Raw genomic sequence first — 13901 nt, 5'->3', positions numbered from 1 at the left:
TCACCGTAACTTTGGAAGGAAATGAGGGAATTCGATCAGGTTTTCGCTAGTAAATCAACTTGAACTCGAAAAGACAATGGCGCAATCGAAGATCATGTGACCGATGCAAAAGGGCACTAATACCATCCATTTCGGTAGGGGTCACCTGGGGGTCTGTTTAAATTGAATTTTAAGATAGATGATCGATATTGTCGCATAACGATCATAAACATCAAAGGCCGTGTTTGAGGGACTGCACTGATTAAATCCATTCAAGTGATGACTAGCGTTGAATAGCGTAATCGGCTTAACCCAATTGAGTGGATTAGGATTTTTCTGTGGAACCTCCTTCTATGATACCTACCATGGTTATACCTAACTCATTTTGGTAAATCTTTTTATAACATTGTAATTTCATCATATTTTTTAATATTCATCAGTTCAAAATGACACCCTTCTATTGTCTGGCCCGTTAGCTCAGTCGGTAGAGGGTGAGCCTTGAATGGTGAATGGTACTTGTTCGAATCTTGATTTCTGCCCCCACTTTTATGTGAAGAAGGGTCAAGAAATGTTTTTGGATTTTGTCCCCATTTTACGAAATCGAATATTGTGATTTTTTTTTAAATGTAAATTTAAATTTAATTTTCTTTTTTTTTTTTTAGATAAATAGGCACTGCGAACAAACGACAATAAAAACCGCTGACAAAATTTGCTCCACCTGCTACCTATCAATGCGTGATATATTCCACTACATTTAACAGTTAAATGACCTTTGGAAAATAGAACGGCCTCAATGTTTCAAATTGTGTAACTACATTACTTTATTCATTTATGCATTATAAATGATCAGACCATTAATCATATAACTATCAGACCACGAAGTAGTTACGTAACTCCGTGATGGTATCGGAATCAAGCACTGTTTGTATGGCGATCATTACGATCACGCTATTTTGGTATGCCTTTTTTGTGTACTGATTGTTTCGATCGTGGTTCATTACTTAGCCGTGATCCCGTTGACATAGTAACATTACGTAACTTCGTTACTGGGCTGCGATACTGAATAGTTGTTGAGTGCACATAATATGGAAAGCCGTTGAGGTATTGTGTGCCTTCCAAAGCGCCTTATGTTCTCATTGTGTTGTGGAATCCTAGCCAGTATTCAATGATAGCTATAGAGGCCTTGCGTTTATCGATTGGCTCCAAACAAAGGATTTGAACCGGTTTCTTCACCGTAATCATAGCGCAGTGCAGTCCATTCAATCAAATGTTGTCATCAACCTATTTGATCGTAGTGCATTTTGTTATGTGTGTGAGACGAACTGTCGCGGTAGATGCACTCATGCTTTTGTTGAATGTATTTGAGTAGTCCGCCATATTTACGAGATGATACGTCATATGCACAGCCTCTATTCAGTTGGTCGTTGTATGATTTTGTTCGTTCACTCATTCAAATTTTATTTATATCATTTGAAGACTGAGCCTATTATGATACATCCTCTGTGGAACAGTTTCAAACAAATTTAGCTAGGGATTATTGGGGCAGAGGTTATCTTTTGAATCCTCTTAGAGGGCTATCATTTTTTTTTCGGAAAGGGGGGGGTCCCAAATTTACAAAAAGTCTTCGTCAATAAAATTACGCACCCCTATTTCGACAACAAAAATTTTATGATCCCAAACCCCAAAATTGTACGCGCGCGAATGGAAAGACTTGTCGCACGCGACAGTTAGTCTCACACACATAACAAATGCCTATACAATCAAATAGGTTCATTACAAAATTTGATTGAATGGATTGAGTTACTCTAAAATGAAACGATAAAAACAAAGAATCATGAAAAAAGACACATAAAAGATAAAATAATAAAAAAATATAAACAATGTTAAAGATAAATTAGAGAATAAAATTTCCTCAAATCAGAAAAAAAAAACATTGACAGACATCATAATCTGTCAGAAATTACTGCATGAGATTCGAACCATCAATCTTCTCCACAAGATCTCTTTATCCTCGCACTATAGTCTAATGCTCTGCTCACTGGGCCACACCGTATCGGGTGGATGATTACCACATTATCATGAACAAGTTTGTTCGATCTTGTTCATAATTGTGTGTGTCGATAGGTTTCACCCTTTAACTACACGTGCCCTTAATGATCAGTGATTATAGTCGGCTTTTACAGGGATGGCGCTCTCTCATTTCCATGAACTCCAGAGCGCCATTAGGCGAACGTTTACGGTATTACCGGTATATAACCAAATACTTTCAAAATGCTTCTTCTACCACAAATTACATAGCACAATGATGTCACTTCCACATATGTATCGGTTATACCCAGTGCCTATAACCTGTACACAGAATTGGGGTCAAAGGTCATTAAAGGGGTAAAATCTTACAAATGCATTATCTGGACATCTGTAAGGGGTATGGGGCTCAAACTCATTGACAACAAATCTCATGACCAGGGGAACAAATTGCAGGGGTCGGGTCAAAGGTCATGCAGAGGTCAAATCTTAGAAATGCATTTTCTGGGCATCTGTAAGGGTATGGGGCTTAAACTCGGTGACAACAAACTTCATGACCTGGGAAAAGTTTTGAAACATTTGCAGGGGTCAGCTCAAAGGTCATCGTGGGTCAAATCCGAGAATTTCATTATCTGGACATCTCTAAGGGTGCAGGGCTCAAACTCGGTGATAACAAACCTTGTGACCAGGGGAACAATTTGGAACATTTTGAAGGGGTCAGGTCAAAGGTCATCTGGAGTCGAATCTTAGAATTGTGTGACAACAACTTGATGACCAGGGGAACATTTTGCAGGGGGTCAGGTCAAAGGTCATCTAGGGGTCAAATCTTAGAATTGCATTTTCTGGACATCTGTAAGGAGTACGGGACTCAAACTCATTGACAACAGACATCATGACCAGGGGGAACATTTTGGAACATTTTGCAGGGGTCAGATACCTCCACAACTCCAACATGCCCCAGCTAGGTTTGTGGTCTATGACCACCATTTGCCACTAGTTACAAGCCGACGACGAATGTCGGCTTGTTCTGTCTCTTCTCAATTCTTAAGTTAGGCGTGCAGCCTAACTTATTTCTTTCTTGTGCTTTCTTTAAGTTAGGCGTGCAGCCTAACTTATTTTTTTCTTGCCATTTCTTTCTTTCCTCTTCTTCTTCTTTCTCACAATTTGCTACTACTCCCACATCCTTGATCGGATTTCGACCAAACTCAGTCACAAGCAGTATTGGGTAGCTGGCTACAAAAGTTATGGATTTGTTTAACGTCCGAGGTCATCCAGGGGTCACAGGGTCAAATAAGGTCATTTTAACCGAAAATGCTCCGATTGAGCTGAAATTTAAGTGCAATGATCCTTATGACATTCTAACCATGTTTAAAACATGTTTAAATTTATTTAAGGTCATTAAGGGGCCATAAAGGGGTCAAAGGTCAAGTTTTTCAAAATGCTCCAATTGAGCTGAAATTTAAATGCAATGATCCTTATGACATTCTAAACATTTTTTTAAAAATTTAAGATTCATTTAATGTCATTAAGGGGTCATGAAGGGGTCAAAGGTCAAGTTTTAAAATGCTTTAATTGAGCTGAAATTTATATGCAATGATCCTTATGCCATTCTAAACATTTTAAAAACATTTTAAGATTTATTTAAGGTCATTAAGGGGTCATGAAGGGGTCAAAGGTCAAGTTTTCCAAAATGCCCTGATTGAGCTGAAATTTAAATGCAATTAGCCTTATGACATTCTAAACATGTTGAAAATATTTTAAAATTCATTTCAGGTCATTAAGGGGCAATAAAGGGGTCAAAGGTCAAGTTTTGAAAATGCTTCAATTGAGGTGAAATTTAAATGCAATGATCCTTATGACATTCTTAACATGTTTTAAATATTTTGAAATTCATTTAAGGTCATTAAGGGGTCAAAGGTCAAGTTTTCAAAATACCAGCTTTCCACGATCAAGGTATATTAAAATGGCAATTAATGAAACAGTCTTATTAAAATTAATACTATCCAGCACAGTAGGCCTATTGCTGCTTTATCAGATCGTCACAATCATCCGCCTAACTTACCTCGTGCCCTTGCAAAGGGCACAGTTGCTCTAGTTCTTTCTTTCTTTCTTTCTTCTTTCTCACAATTTGCTTCTTCTGCCACATCCTTGATCGGATTTCGACCAAACTCGGTCACAAGCAGTATTGGGTAGCTGGCTACAAAAGTTATATGTTGTTTAACGTCAGAGGTCATCCAAGGGGTCACAGGGGTCAAAAAAGGTCATTTTAACCGAAAATGCTCCGATTGAGCTGAAATTTAAATGCAATGATCCTTATGACATTCTAAACATGTTTCAAATATTTTAAAATTTATTTAATATCATTAAGGGGCCCATAAAGGGGTCAAAGGTCAAGTTTATCAAAATGCTCCAATTGAGCTGAAATTTAAATGCAATGATCCTTTATGACATTTGAAACATTTAAAAAATATTTTAAAATTCATTTAAGGTCATTAAGGGGTCATAAAGGGGTCAAAGGTCAAGTTTTTAAAAATGCTCCAATTGAGCTGAAATTTCAATGCAATGGTCCTTATGACATTCTTAACATTTTAAAAACATTTTAAAATGCATTTAAGGTCATTAAGGGGTCATAAAGGGGTCAAAGGTCAAGTGTTCCAAAATGCTCCAATTGAGCTGATGAGCTGAAATTTAAATGCATTGATCCTTATGACATTCTAAACATGTTTCAAATATTTTAAAATTTATTTAATATCATTAAGGGGCCCATAAAGGGGTCAAAGGTCAAGTTTATCAAAATGCTCCAATTGAGCTGAAATTTAAATGCAATGATCCTTATGACATTTGAAACATTTAAAAAATATTTTAAAATTCATTTAAGGTCATTAAGGGGTCATAAAGGGGTCAAAGGTCAAGTTTTTAAAAATGCTCCAATTGAGCTGAAATTTCAATGCAATGGTCCTTATGACATTCTTAACATTTTAAAAACATTTTAAAATGCATTTAAGGTCATTAAGGGGTCATAAAGGGGTCAAAGGTCAAGTGTTCCAAAATGCTCCAATTGAGCTGAAATTTGAATGCAATGATCCTTATGACATTCTAAACATGTTGAAAATATTTTAAAATTCATTTAAGGTCATTAAGGGGCAATAAAGGGGTCAAAGGTCAAGTTTTCAAAATGTTTCAATTGAGCTGAAATTTAAATGCAATGATCCTTATGACATTCTTAAGATGTTTTAAATATTTTAAAATTCATTTAAGGTCATTAAGGGGGGCATACAGAGGTCAAAGGTCAAGTTAATACTATCCAGCACAGTGTTGCTGCTTGATCAGATCGTCACAGTCATCCGCCTAACTTACCTTGTGCCCTTGCAAAGGGCACAGTTGCTCTAGTTCTTTCTTTCTTTCTTCTTTCTTCTTCTGGCAACCGCAATCAACTGCATGTAGCTCTGCACGGCATTGACAGCTTTCAACCAAAGTTGACCCAAATGACCATTGGGCTAGGCCAAACCTTCCATTTGACTTTGACCTCGCTGTGACCTTTGACCTAGCTATAATGGTCAAAAATGTGATTTCACAAAAATGCTACTCCTTCCACAAATTTCATGCGATGGGGACATGGTTATACCATGTGACTCGACTTTAGTCGGTGTCTATAGGGTGTGCTCAGATAAGAGGTCAAAGGTCATTAAGGGGGCATTTCCGGTCAAAGTCTAAAAAATATTTAGAAAATCACTGTCTTGACAAATTACATAGCAGAGAGTCGCGATTAGCACACATGCATCGCTACTAGCCAGGGTCTTTAGGATGCCTACAGTTTTGGGGTCAAAGGTCATTAAGGGGTTACTTCGGTCAAAAACCAAAATTATCAAAAATGTTCAAAAAAATTGTATCTCAAAATGTAAACAGACCAGAGTAATATAACCATCATACATGAATCAGTGTTACGTGATGTATGCACGGTATTTTTATTTTGGGGGTCAAAGGTCATTAAGGGGTCACTTCCTGTTTTTAGCTAGATAACTTCAAGAATTTTTATCTCGACAAATGAACATAGCAGAATTTTTTAATTAAAACTGGAACAATGCATTTTCTCGGTGTACATAAGGTTTTTTTTCCATTGAGGTCAAAGGTCATTAAAGGGGTCAAAAGGTCAATCAAAATTTTCAAAAATCAAAATCCATGTATAAGTTCCGATTAAGCTGAAATTCACCAGGAATATTTCTTATGACATCCTAAGCACAATGCAAGAGCAGTTGACCCCATCCGTAACCCAGGGGTCAAGTTATAGGGGTCAAATTGCGGCTTGTATTCAGCGTCTGTTGACTCTAGTTCTTCTTACCTAGCCGGGACACCGGCTAGGTCTTGTGATGCTATCGGATCTTTCTTTCTTCTTTCTGCTTCTTTCTTCTGGCAACACATTTCAAAATGCTTCTTCTCCTACATGTTACATCCTACAATGACGTCACTTGCACATATGCATCGGCTATATCCAGTGCCTATAAATTATTCACAAATTTGGGGTCAAAGGTCATTAAGGGGTCATTTCGTATAAAACCAAATATCTTCAAAATGCTTCTTCTGCCACAAATTACATAGTACGATGATGTCACTTGCACATATGCATTGGCTATATCCAGTGCCTATAAATATTCACAGAGTTGGGGTCAAAGGTCATTAAGGGGTTATTTCGGTCTGAAAGCTAAAAATATTCAAAAATCACTGTTTTTACAAATTACATAGCAGAGTGTTGTCATTAGCACACATGCATTGCTACCAACCAGGGTCTTTGGAGCGTCTACAGATTCGGGGTCAAAGGTCATTAAGGGGTCGCTTCCGAAAAAAAACAAAAATCATCAAATATGTTCATTTTTTTTTATCTCAAAACGTAACCAGACCAGAGTGATATAAACTTCATATATGCATTAGTGTTACCCGATGTATGCACAGTAATTTTATTTTTTGGTCAAAGGTCATGTAGACGTCATTTCCGGTTTTAAGCTAAATAACTTCCAAGAATTTTTATCTCCATAACTAAGCATACTATATTTTTTTAATTTAAACTAAAACAATGCATTTTCGTGGTGTATATGAGGTTTTTTTATATTGGGGTCAAAGGTCATTAAGGAGGTCAAAACGTCAAATTTGCAAAAAATGTTTAAAATTACGGAAAAGTAGCTGTATCTCAGCCTATGGAAGACGGATAAAGCCCCTACATGTTACACTGATGCACCATTAATGGTGTGAGATGTCCATAAACTTTAAGACTGGCATTTCCGGCCCCGGCTAGGTCCAGATCTGTAACCAGATCTAGTTGCACATCCGCCATCGGCGATGTGCATTCTTTTTACCGCGTTCTTCTTTCTTTCTTCTTCTTCTTCTTCTTCTTCTTCTTCTTCTGTCAACACTATGATCAGCCATCGTAGCCACATGCTTTCAGGCATGTTGACCATACTTGGTGAGTATAACCGTTTGGTGGTGCCACAGATGTCACATGATCAACTTCCGGTCAAATGTCATCCACTTCCGGTCAATGGCCAAAACTTGGATTTTCACTAAAATGCTACTCCTCCCACATATTACATAGCACCGTGACGTCACTTACACACATGCATCATCTATAGCCAGTGTCTAAAAGTTATACCACAAAATAGGAATCAAAGGTCATTAAGGAGTCACTTCCGGTAAAAGTCTGAAAAATTTGTAAAAAATATTCAAAAAATCACTGTCTTTACAAATTACATAGCAGAGAGTCGCCATTAGCACACATGCATCGCTATTATCTAGGGTCTTTAGGATGCCTACAGTTTTGGGGTCAAAGGTCATTAAGGGGTTACTTCCGGTCAAAAACCAAAATTATCAAAAAAGTTTAAATTTTTTTTATCTCAAAATGTAAACAAATCAGAGTAATATACCCATCATACATGAATTAGTGTTACATGGTGTATGCATGGTATTTTTTTTTATTTTGGGGGTCAAAGGTCATTAAGGGGTAACTTCCTGTTTTAGCTAAATAACTTCAAGAATTTTTTTTTTTTTTTTTAAACATAGTAGAATTTTTTAATTTTAATTGGAATAATGCATTTTGTCGTTGTATATAAGGTTTTATTTTCATTGAGGTCAAAGGTCATTAAAAGGGTCAAAAGGTCAATCATAAATTTAAAAAAATCATAATCCATGTATAAGTTCCGATAAAGCTGAAAATTCACCAGGAATATTCCTTATGACATCCTAAGCACTATGTAATATTTTTGCGGGTCAAAGGTAATTAAGGGATCACTTCCGGTTCTCACAGATTCGAGCCATAACTCATTTGTCACTGCTGGCTGTGCATCCTCATGATCGCATGAAGCGAACGCATAATCAGATCTCGTTTACATTATTGATTTTATTTAGGGTCAAAGGTTATGAGGCGTCACTTCCGGTGTTAAACAAAATACCTTCTAAAATACCTGGCGGTTGTGCATGCTCGCGGTCGCAGGCGACCGCAACCATATCTAGTTCTTCTTCTTTCTTCTGGCAACAAATCAAAATGCTCTAGCTCCGCCAGGCATTGACAGATTTCAACCATATTTGACCCAAATGACCACTGGGCTAGACCAAACCTTCCATTTCACTTTGACCTCGCTGTGACCTTTGACCTTGACCTTATGGCCCAAATGGTGATTTCACAAAAAATGCTACTCCTTCCACAAATTACATGCAATGATCGTGTGACTCATGCATATGAATCAACGTTAACCAGTGCTCAAAACTTGTAAACAGATTTGAGGTCAAAGGTCATTAAGGGGTTATTTCTGGTAAAAGTCTAAAAAATATTCAAAAAATCACTGTCTTTACAAATTACATAGCAGAGAGTCGCCATTAGCACACATGCATCGCTACTAGTCAGGGTATTTAGGATGCCTACAGTTTTGGGGTCAAAGGTCATTAAGGGGTCACTTCCGGTCAAAAACCAAAATTATCAAAAATTTTCAAAAAATTTTTATCTCAAAAGATAAACAGACCAGAATAATATAACCATCATACACGAATCAGTATTCAATGATGTATGCATGGTATTTTTATTTTGGGGGTCAAAGGTCATTAAGGGGTCACTTCCTGTTTTTAACTGAATAACTTCAAGAATATTTATATCAAGAACTAAACATGTTAGAATTTTTAATCAAAACTGGAACAATGCATTTTGTCGGTGTACATACGGTTTTTTTTTCATTGAGGTCAACGGTCATTAAGGGGGTCAAAAGGTCAATCAAAAATTTTAAAAAATCAAAATCCATTTTTAAGTTCGATTAAGCTGAAATTCACCAGGAATATTTCTTATGACATCCTAAGCACAATGCAAGAGCAGTTGACCCCATCCGTGACCCAAGGGTCAAGTTATAGGGTCAAAGGTCAAATTTCGAAATTGGTCCAATCGAGCTCAAATTCAACAGAAATTATTCTTACGACATTCTAAACATGTTAAAAATATTTATGACCCCAAAGGTCAAAGTTTAGGGGTCAAAGGTCAAATTTCTAAATTGCTCAAACTTGACCCATTAACAGGTCGGCTTGTGTGTCATGTCTCGCATGACAATTTCTATATAGCTCTTGTTCTTTCTTTCTTCTGGCAACAAAAATTTCAAAATGCTTCTGCTCCTACATGTTACACCCTACAATTACGTAACTTGCACAAAAGCATCGGCTATACCCAGTGCCCAAAGGGTGCAAACAGAATTGGGGTCAAAGGTCATTAAGGGGGCATGTCCGGTATATAACCAAATACCTTCAAAATGCTTCTTCTGCCACATATTACATAGCACAATGACGTCACTTACACATGTGCATCGGCTTTACCCAGTGCCCATACCTTGCACACAGAATTGGGGTCAAAGGTCATTAAGGGGTAAAATCTTACAATTGCATTATCTCGACATCTGTAAGGGGTATGGGGCTCAAACTCGGTGACAACAAATCTCATGATCAGGGGAACATTTTACAGGGGTCAGGTCAAAGGTCATGCAGAGGTCAAATTTTAGAAATGCATTTCCTGGACAACTGTAAGGGGATTGGTGACAACAAACTTAATGACCAGAGGAACATTTTGAAACACTTTGCAGGGGTCAGGTCAAAGGTTAACTGGGATCAAATCTTATGAATTCATTTTCTGGATATCTGTAAGGGGTATGGGGCTCAAACTCAGTGATAACAAATCTCATGACCAGGGGAACATTTTGCAATGGTCAGGTCAAAGGTCATGCAGAGGTCAAATTTTAGAAATGCATTTCCTGGACATCTGTAAGGGGTACGGGGCTCAAACTCCGTGACAACAAACTTACTGACCAGGGGAACACTTTTGGACACTGTGCAGGGGTCAGGCCAAAAGGCTATCTGGGGTCAAATCTTAGAATTATATTTTCTGGACATCTGTAAGGAGTACGGGACTCAAACTCGGTGACAACAAACCTCATGACCAGGGGAACATTTTTGGAACATCTTTCAGGGGTCAGATACCTCCAAAACACAAACATGCCCCAGCTAGGTTTGTGGTCTATGACCACCATTTGCCACTAGTTAACCCTTGAATTCAAAGTTTGTTTTGTGCCACAAACGTTCAATTGAGATAGCATCATTTCATGGCTTTGTAGATAGTGATCTTGAAATGTGATCCTCCTGGACTCACTGTGCAAACAAGACATGTGCTACGTGCGTTTCCATCCCAACACAAAAATGATACATGCTAACAGACAGGTGTCCAAAACATAAAAAAATGAGAGCATGTTCACAGTTCTCATTCAGTTCCCATTTTGTGCAAGTGTTTATACTTTGCCTTGGGCAAACAAAACCCATTTCAATTATCAATATGAGGCCTATTATATTGTGTCCATTGTATTTTGCATAATATTAATTACCAATATTGAGACTCGTATTGACAGGTTACATAATGGGATATTCTAGTTGAAATTCTTACACCACCCGTACATTAAAATGTAAAACATGGCCCTCCAGGGAGTGTGAATGTTAATTGGACATTTTTCCCTAATGGATGACTCCATATGAAATCTATATACATGTAGGCCTATACATGTACCTCTGCATCTTGCGTATTTTATGGGGGGGCTTTGGGCGCCAGCCCCGGGAGTCAAAAGTGAGGCGGCAAAAAGCGAAGGCGGCGGAAGAAGAAGGGCGGCAAAAAAAGAGGGCGGCAAAAAAAGCGAAGAGGCGGCAAAACGAATTAGCAATTAGCGCCTGACATCTTTTTTTTTTTTTTTTTTTTTTTTTTTTTTTTTTTTTTTTTTTTTTTTTTGCTCTTCACTTTTTCAAACGACCGTGAAAAAATTGGGTCAACCTTTTCGGGCTGTTAAAGAAGGGGCGGCAAAATTGTTTCTTCTTCAGCCCCGGGGTTGGGGCGGCCACGGTACGCCACTGCTCTGTATGGGAGATTAAGATCATGTGATGTTTCCTTATTGCACCCTTGAAATTGAATTGATTAAGATTGGGGATGTTTTTGATATCATTTGGAAGCATATTCCAATCCGGTATTGCACTGTTTTAAGTAGTGTCAGCTGAACTTTTGATTTTAGGCACATGGAAATCAAAAAGCCGCCTTCTGGTATTGTAATTATGAATTTCAGACGTTTTAGTAAAAAACTGGCACAAATAGGGTGCACATGACATAATTTTAAAATTTTACTCAACACTCTACATTCAATAAAATTCAGACTGCCAAGTTCAGTTTCACCAATGTGTCAGAGGTTCTAGGTTCAAAATATAGCACAGCATTTTATTTTAAGTGATTTAAAGTTTGTTTTTGAGCTGTTGACTACATGTAAGACCGGAATACCATGAAGAAGAGGAATAATCAAAGTGACATTGAATTAAAGCTGAACACAGAATTTTGCGACAGTTTTGGTTAAGACCGCTGCCATTGTGATACATAAATTTCATCCTGGAATTGGCCTTTTGAATAATATTCCTGGTAGTTGCTTCCCCAGACACAGATTGGTCAATGTTAATACCCAGATATTTCACAGACTCCTGGCCTTTGATAATCTGGCCAGAGCATTCAACAGAAAATTTTTCAACATTTTTTTATTTTCCTTTTGGAGCCAAACATAATACATTCAGCCACCACTAGCCTATTTGGGCATTATTATACACGTTTTTGCTTCGCCTATCAAAACTGCCTCAAATCCGGAAAGTAAGTGTTTTAATGAGTACATCTGTTGGCCTTAAATGAAAGATGGAATATGGAAAGATCTGACCACCCTTCTTTTTCCTTTCTTTCACCTAGTGTTATGAAATGTACTAAGCATGGATGGAAACTAGATGCCAAAACCATGAGATATGTCAACCCACCTGACAGTTTTAGCCAAGAACAGCTAGGTAAGTAATACATTGAATTCAAGATTAACATACCCTAAGAGTTCATACGTTGTATAGTAGGTAGCAAGAAGTTTACTAGTCATTGTCACATAGTCAGATCCTTGTTAGAGAAAAAAAAACTATTGATGGTAAACTTATGTTATATCATATGTGGAACAAGTTGCATTGGAAAGGAAGGAAGTTGTAACAGTGTTGATTATGTTTCGCAAATAGGTACATGTATGTATCAAATCAATGTCAGTTTTACTCCACTTCCACTACTAGTACTAGTATATCATTTTTGGGCGCTGTAAAATCACAGACTCCTCTGATTGAATTCAGAGACCGAATCTGTGAAATCACATACCTGGTTCTGTGATTTCACATACTTTTCACTTGTTTCAATTTTGGCAGCAAATAAAACACTAAAGGCAGTCTGTTTGGTACATTAGATAGATAAATGAGCTTTTGTTTTGCTTCAAATTCATCTGTGCAAATTAAAATACAGCACATTGTTACTGACTTATGAAAGTCATCTTTTTCAATGTTTTTTCTTCTTTTGACGTGTTAATGATTTGCAAGATGTTGTTTTTATTTCTCATCATATAGTGGCGGAGATAGACGATCAGGATCGGTTAAGTTTAGTTGAATTGCGTCCACCTCAACCGTGGGAGTTCAATGCACGAGACCCTCAACCTCTTAAAGAAGGAGAAGTCAAGGTGGGTGCTATATATATATATATATATATACTAAGCCAAAAAAAGTATCCTTACACTTGGAAGAAAAATCTTAATTTTAAAACTAAACCATATTTGGGTAAATTCATTTGTTTAATAGATATGCCCTATCTAATCCGGCACATTATGACACCCCATTGAATCCAATGTGACTTCAAGAAGCAAAGTTACAAGCATTTGATTAGACGAAGGTCCAGTTTTTAAAGTGACAATTTGGCCTATTCAAAACTTCAGACTAGACATCTGGTTTGAGAGTGGTGAATGGCTAATTTATGTGTGCCTTTATTTTATTTATACAAAAGGAACAAAAGTGAAACAAATGAAATGACAAATAAAATGAAAGTTATTTAAAGTACAGAGAAGTAAAAACTTAAATAAAAACTGCTTTAAATTTATTTATTCATATTCATATTCATATTTTATTATCAAAAGGTGACCCGAAGGTCAAATTACATGATAAATTTACAAAGATAAAAAAACAAACATTCAAAAATATTTTTTTAAAGAATAACATCTATAAAACACATAAAATAATGCTTCATCAAAGAAACTGTGTTGTCTTTGTTGCGCTTGTTTGAATCTTTTTGCGCCTTGTATAGGCCAGTTTGTCACTTTTAAAACTGGAGCAGGACCTTCGTCTATTCAATTGCTTGTAACTTTACATGTACTTCTTGAGGTCATTATTATCCTTTTTGACTCTTTGCTTTTGTTCTTTCTCTTGTTTTTGCAGTGTATCACTTAGCGCTTTGATCTTTTTGAAATAGCACTTTAAAAGCTCTTATATATGTATGTATGTATTCAATGTGGTGTCATAAT

The 13901-nt window shown here is 37.0% G+C and overlaps 1 protein-coding gene across 1 annotated transcript in view; it reads left to right on the top strand.

Annotated features, from left to right (window-relative positions):
• The window catches only part of LOC140151293 (cytidine monophosphate-N-acetylneuraminic acid hydroxylase-like), a 56803-nt gene that overhangs the window by 16810 nt on the left and 26092 nt on the right, over positions 1–13901 (top strand). The window contains exons 3-4 of the mRNA XM_072173574.1: positions 12278–12369; positions 12958–13067. Of these exons, the coding sequence (XP_072029675.1) occupies positions 12278–12369; positions 12958–13067 (202 nt within the window). The remainder of the gene's footprint in view (positions 1–12277; positions 12370–12957; positions 13068–13901) is intronic.

This window comes from Amphiura filiformis, chromosome 4 (genome assembly GCF_039555335.1).
Source record: "Amphiura filiformis chromosome 4, Afil_fr2py, whole genome shotgun sequence".
In the NCBI taxonomy this organism is placed as follows: Eukaryota; Metazoa; Echinodermata; class Ophiuroidea; order Amphilepidida; family Amphiuridae; genus Amphiura; species Amphiura filiformis.
This window is presented reverse-complemented; position numbering and strand designations above follow the sequence as displayed.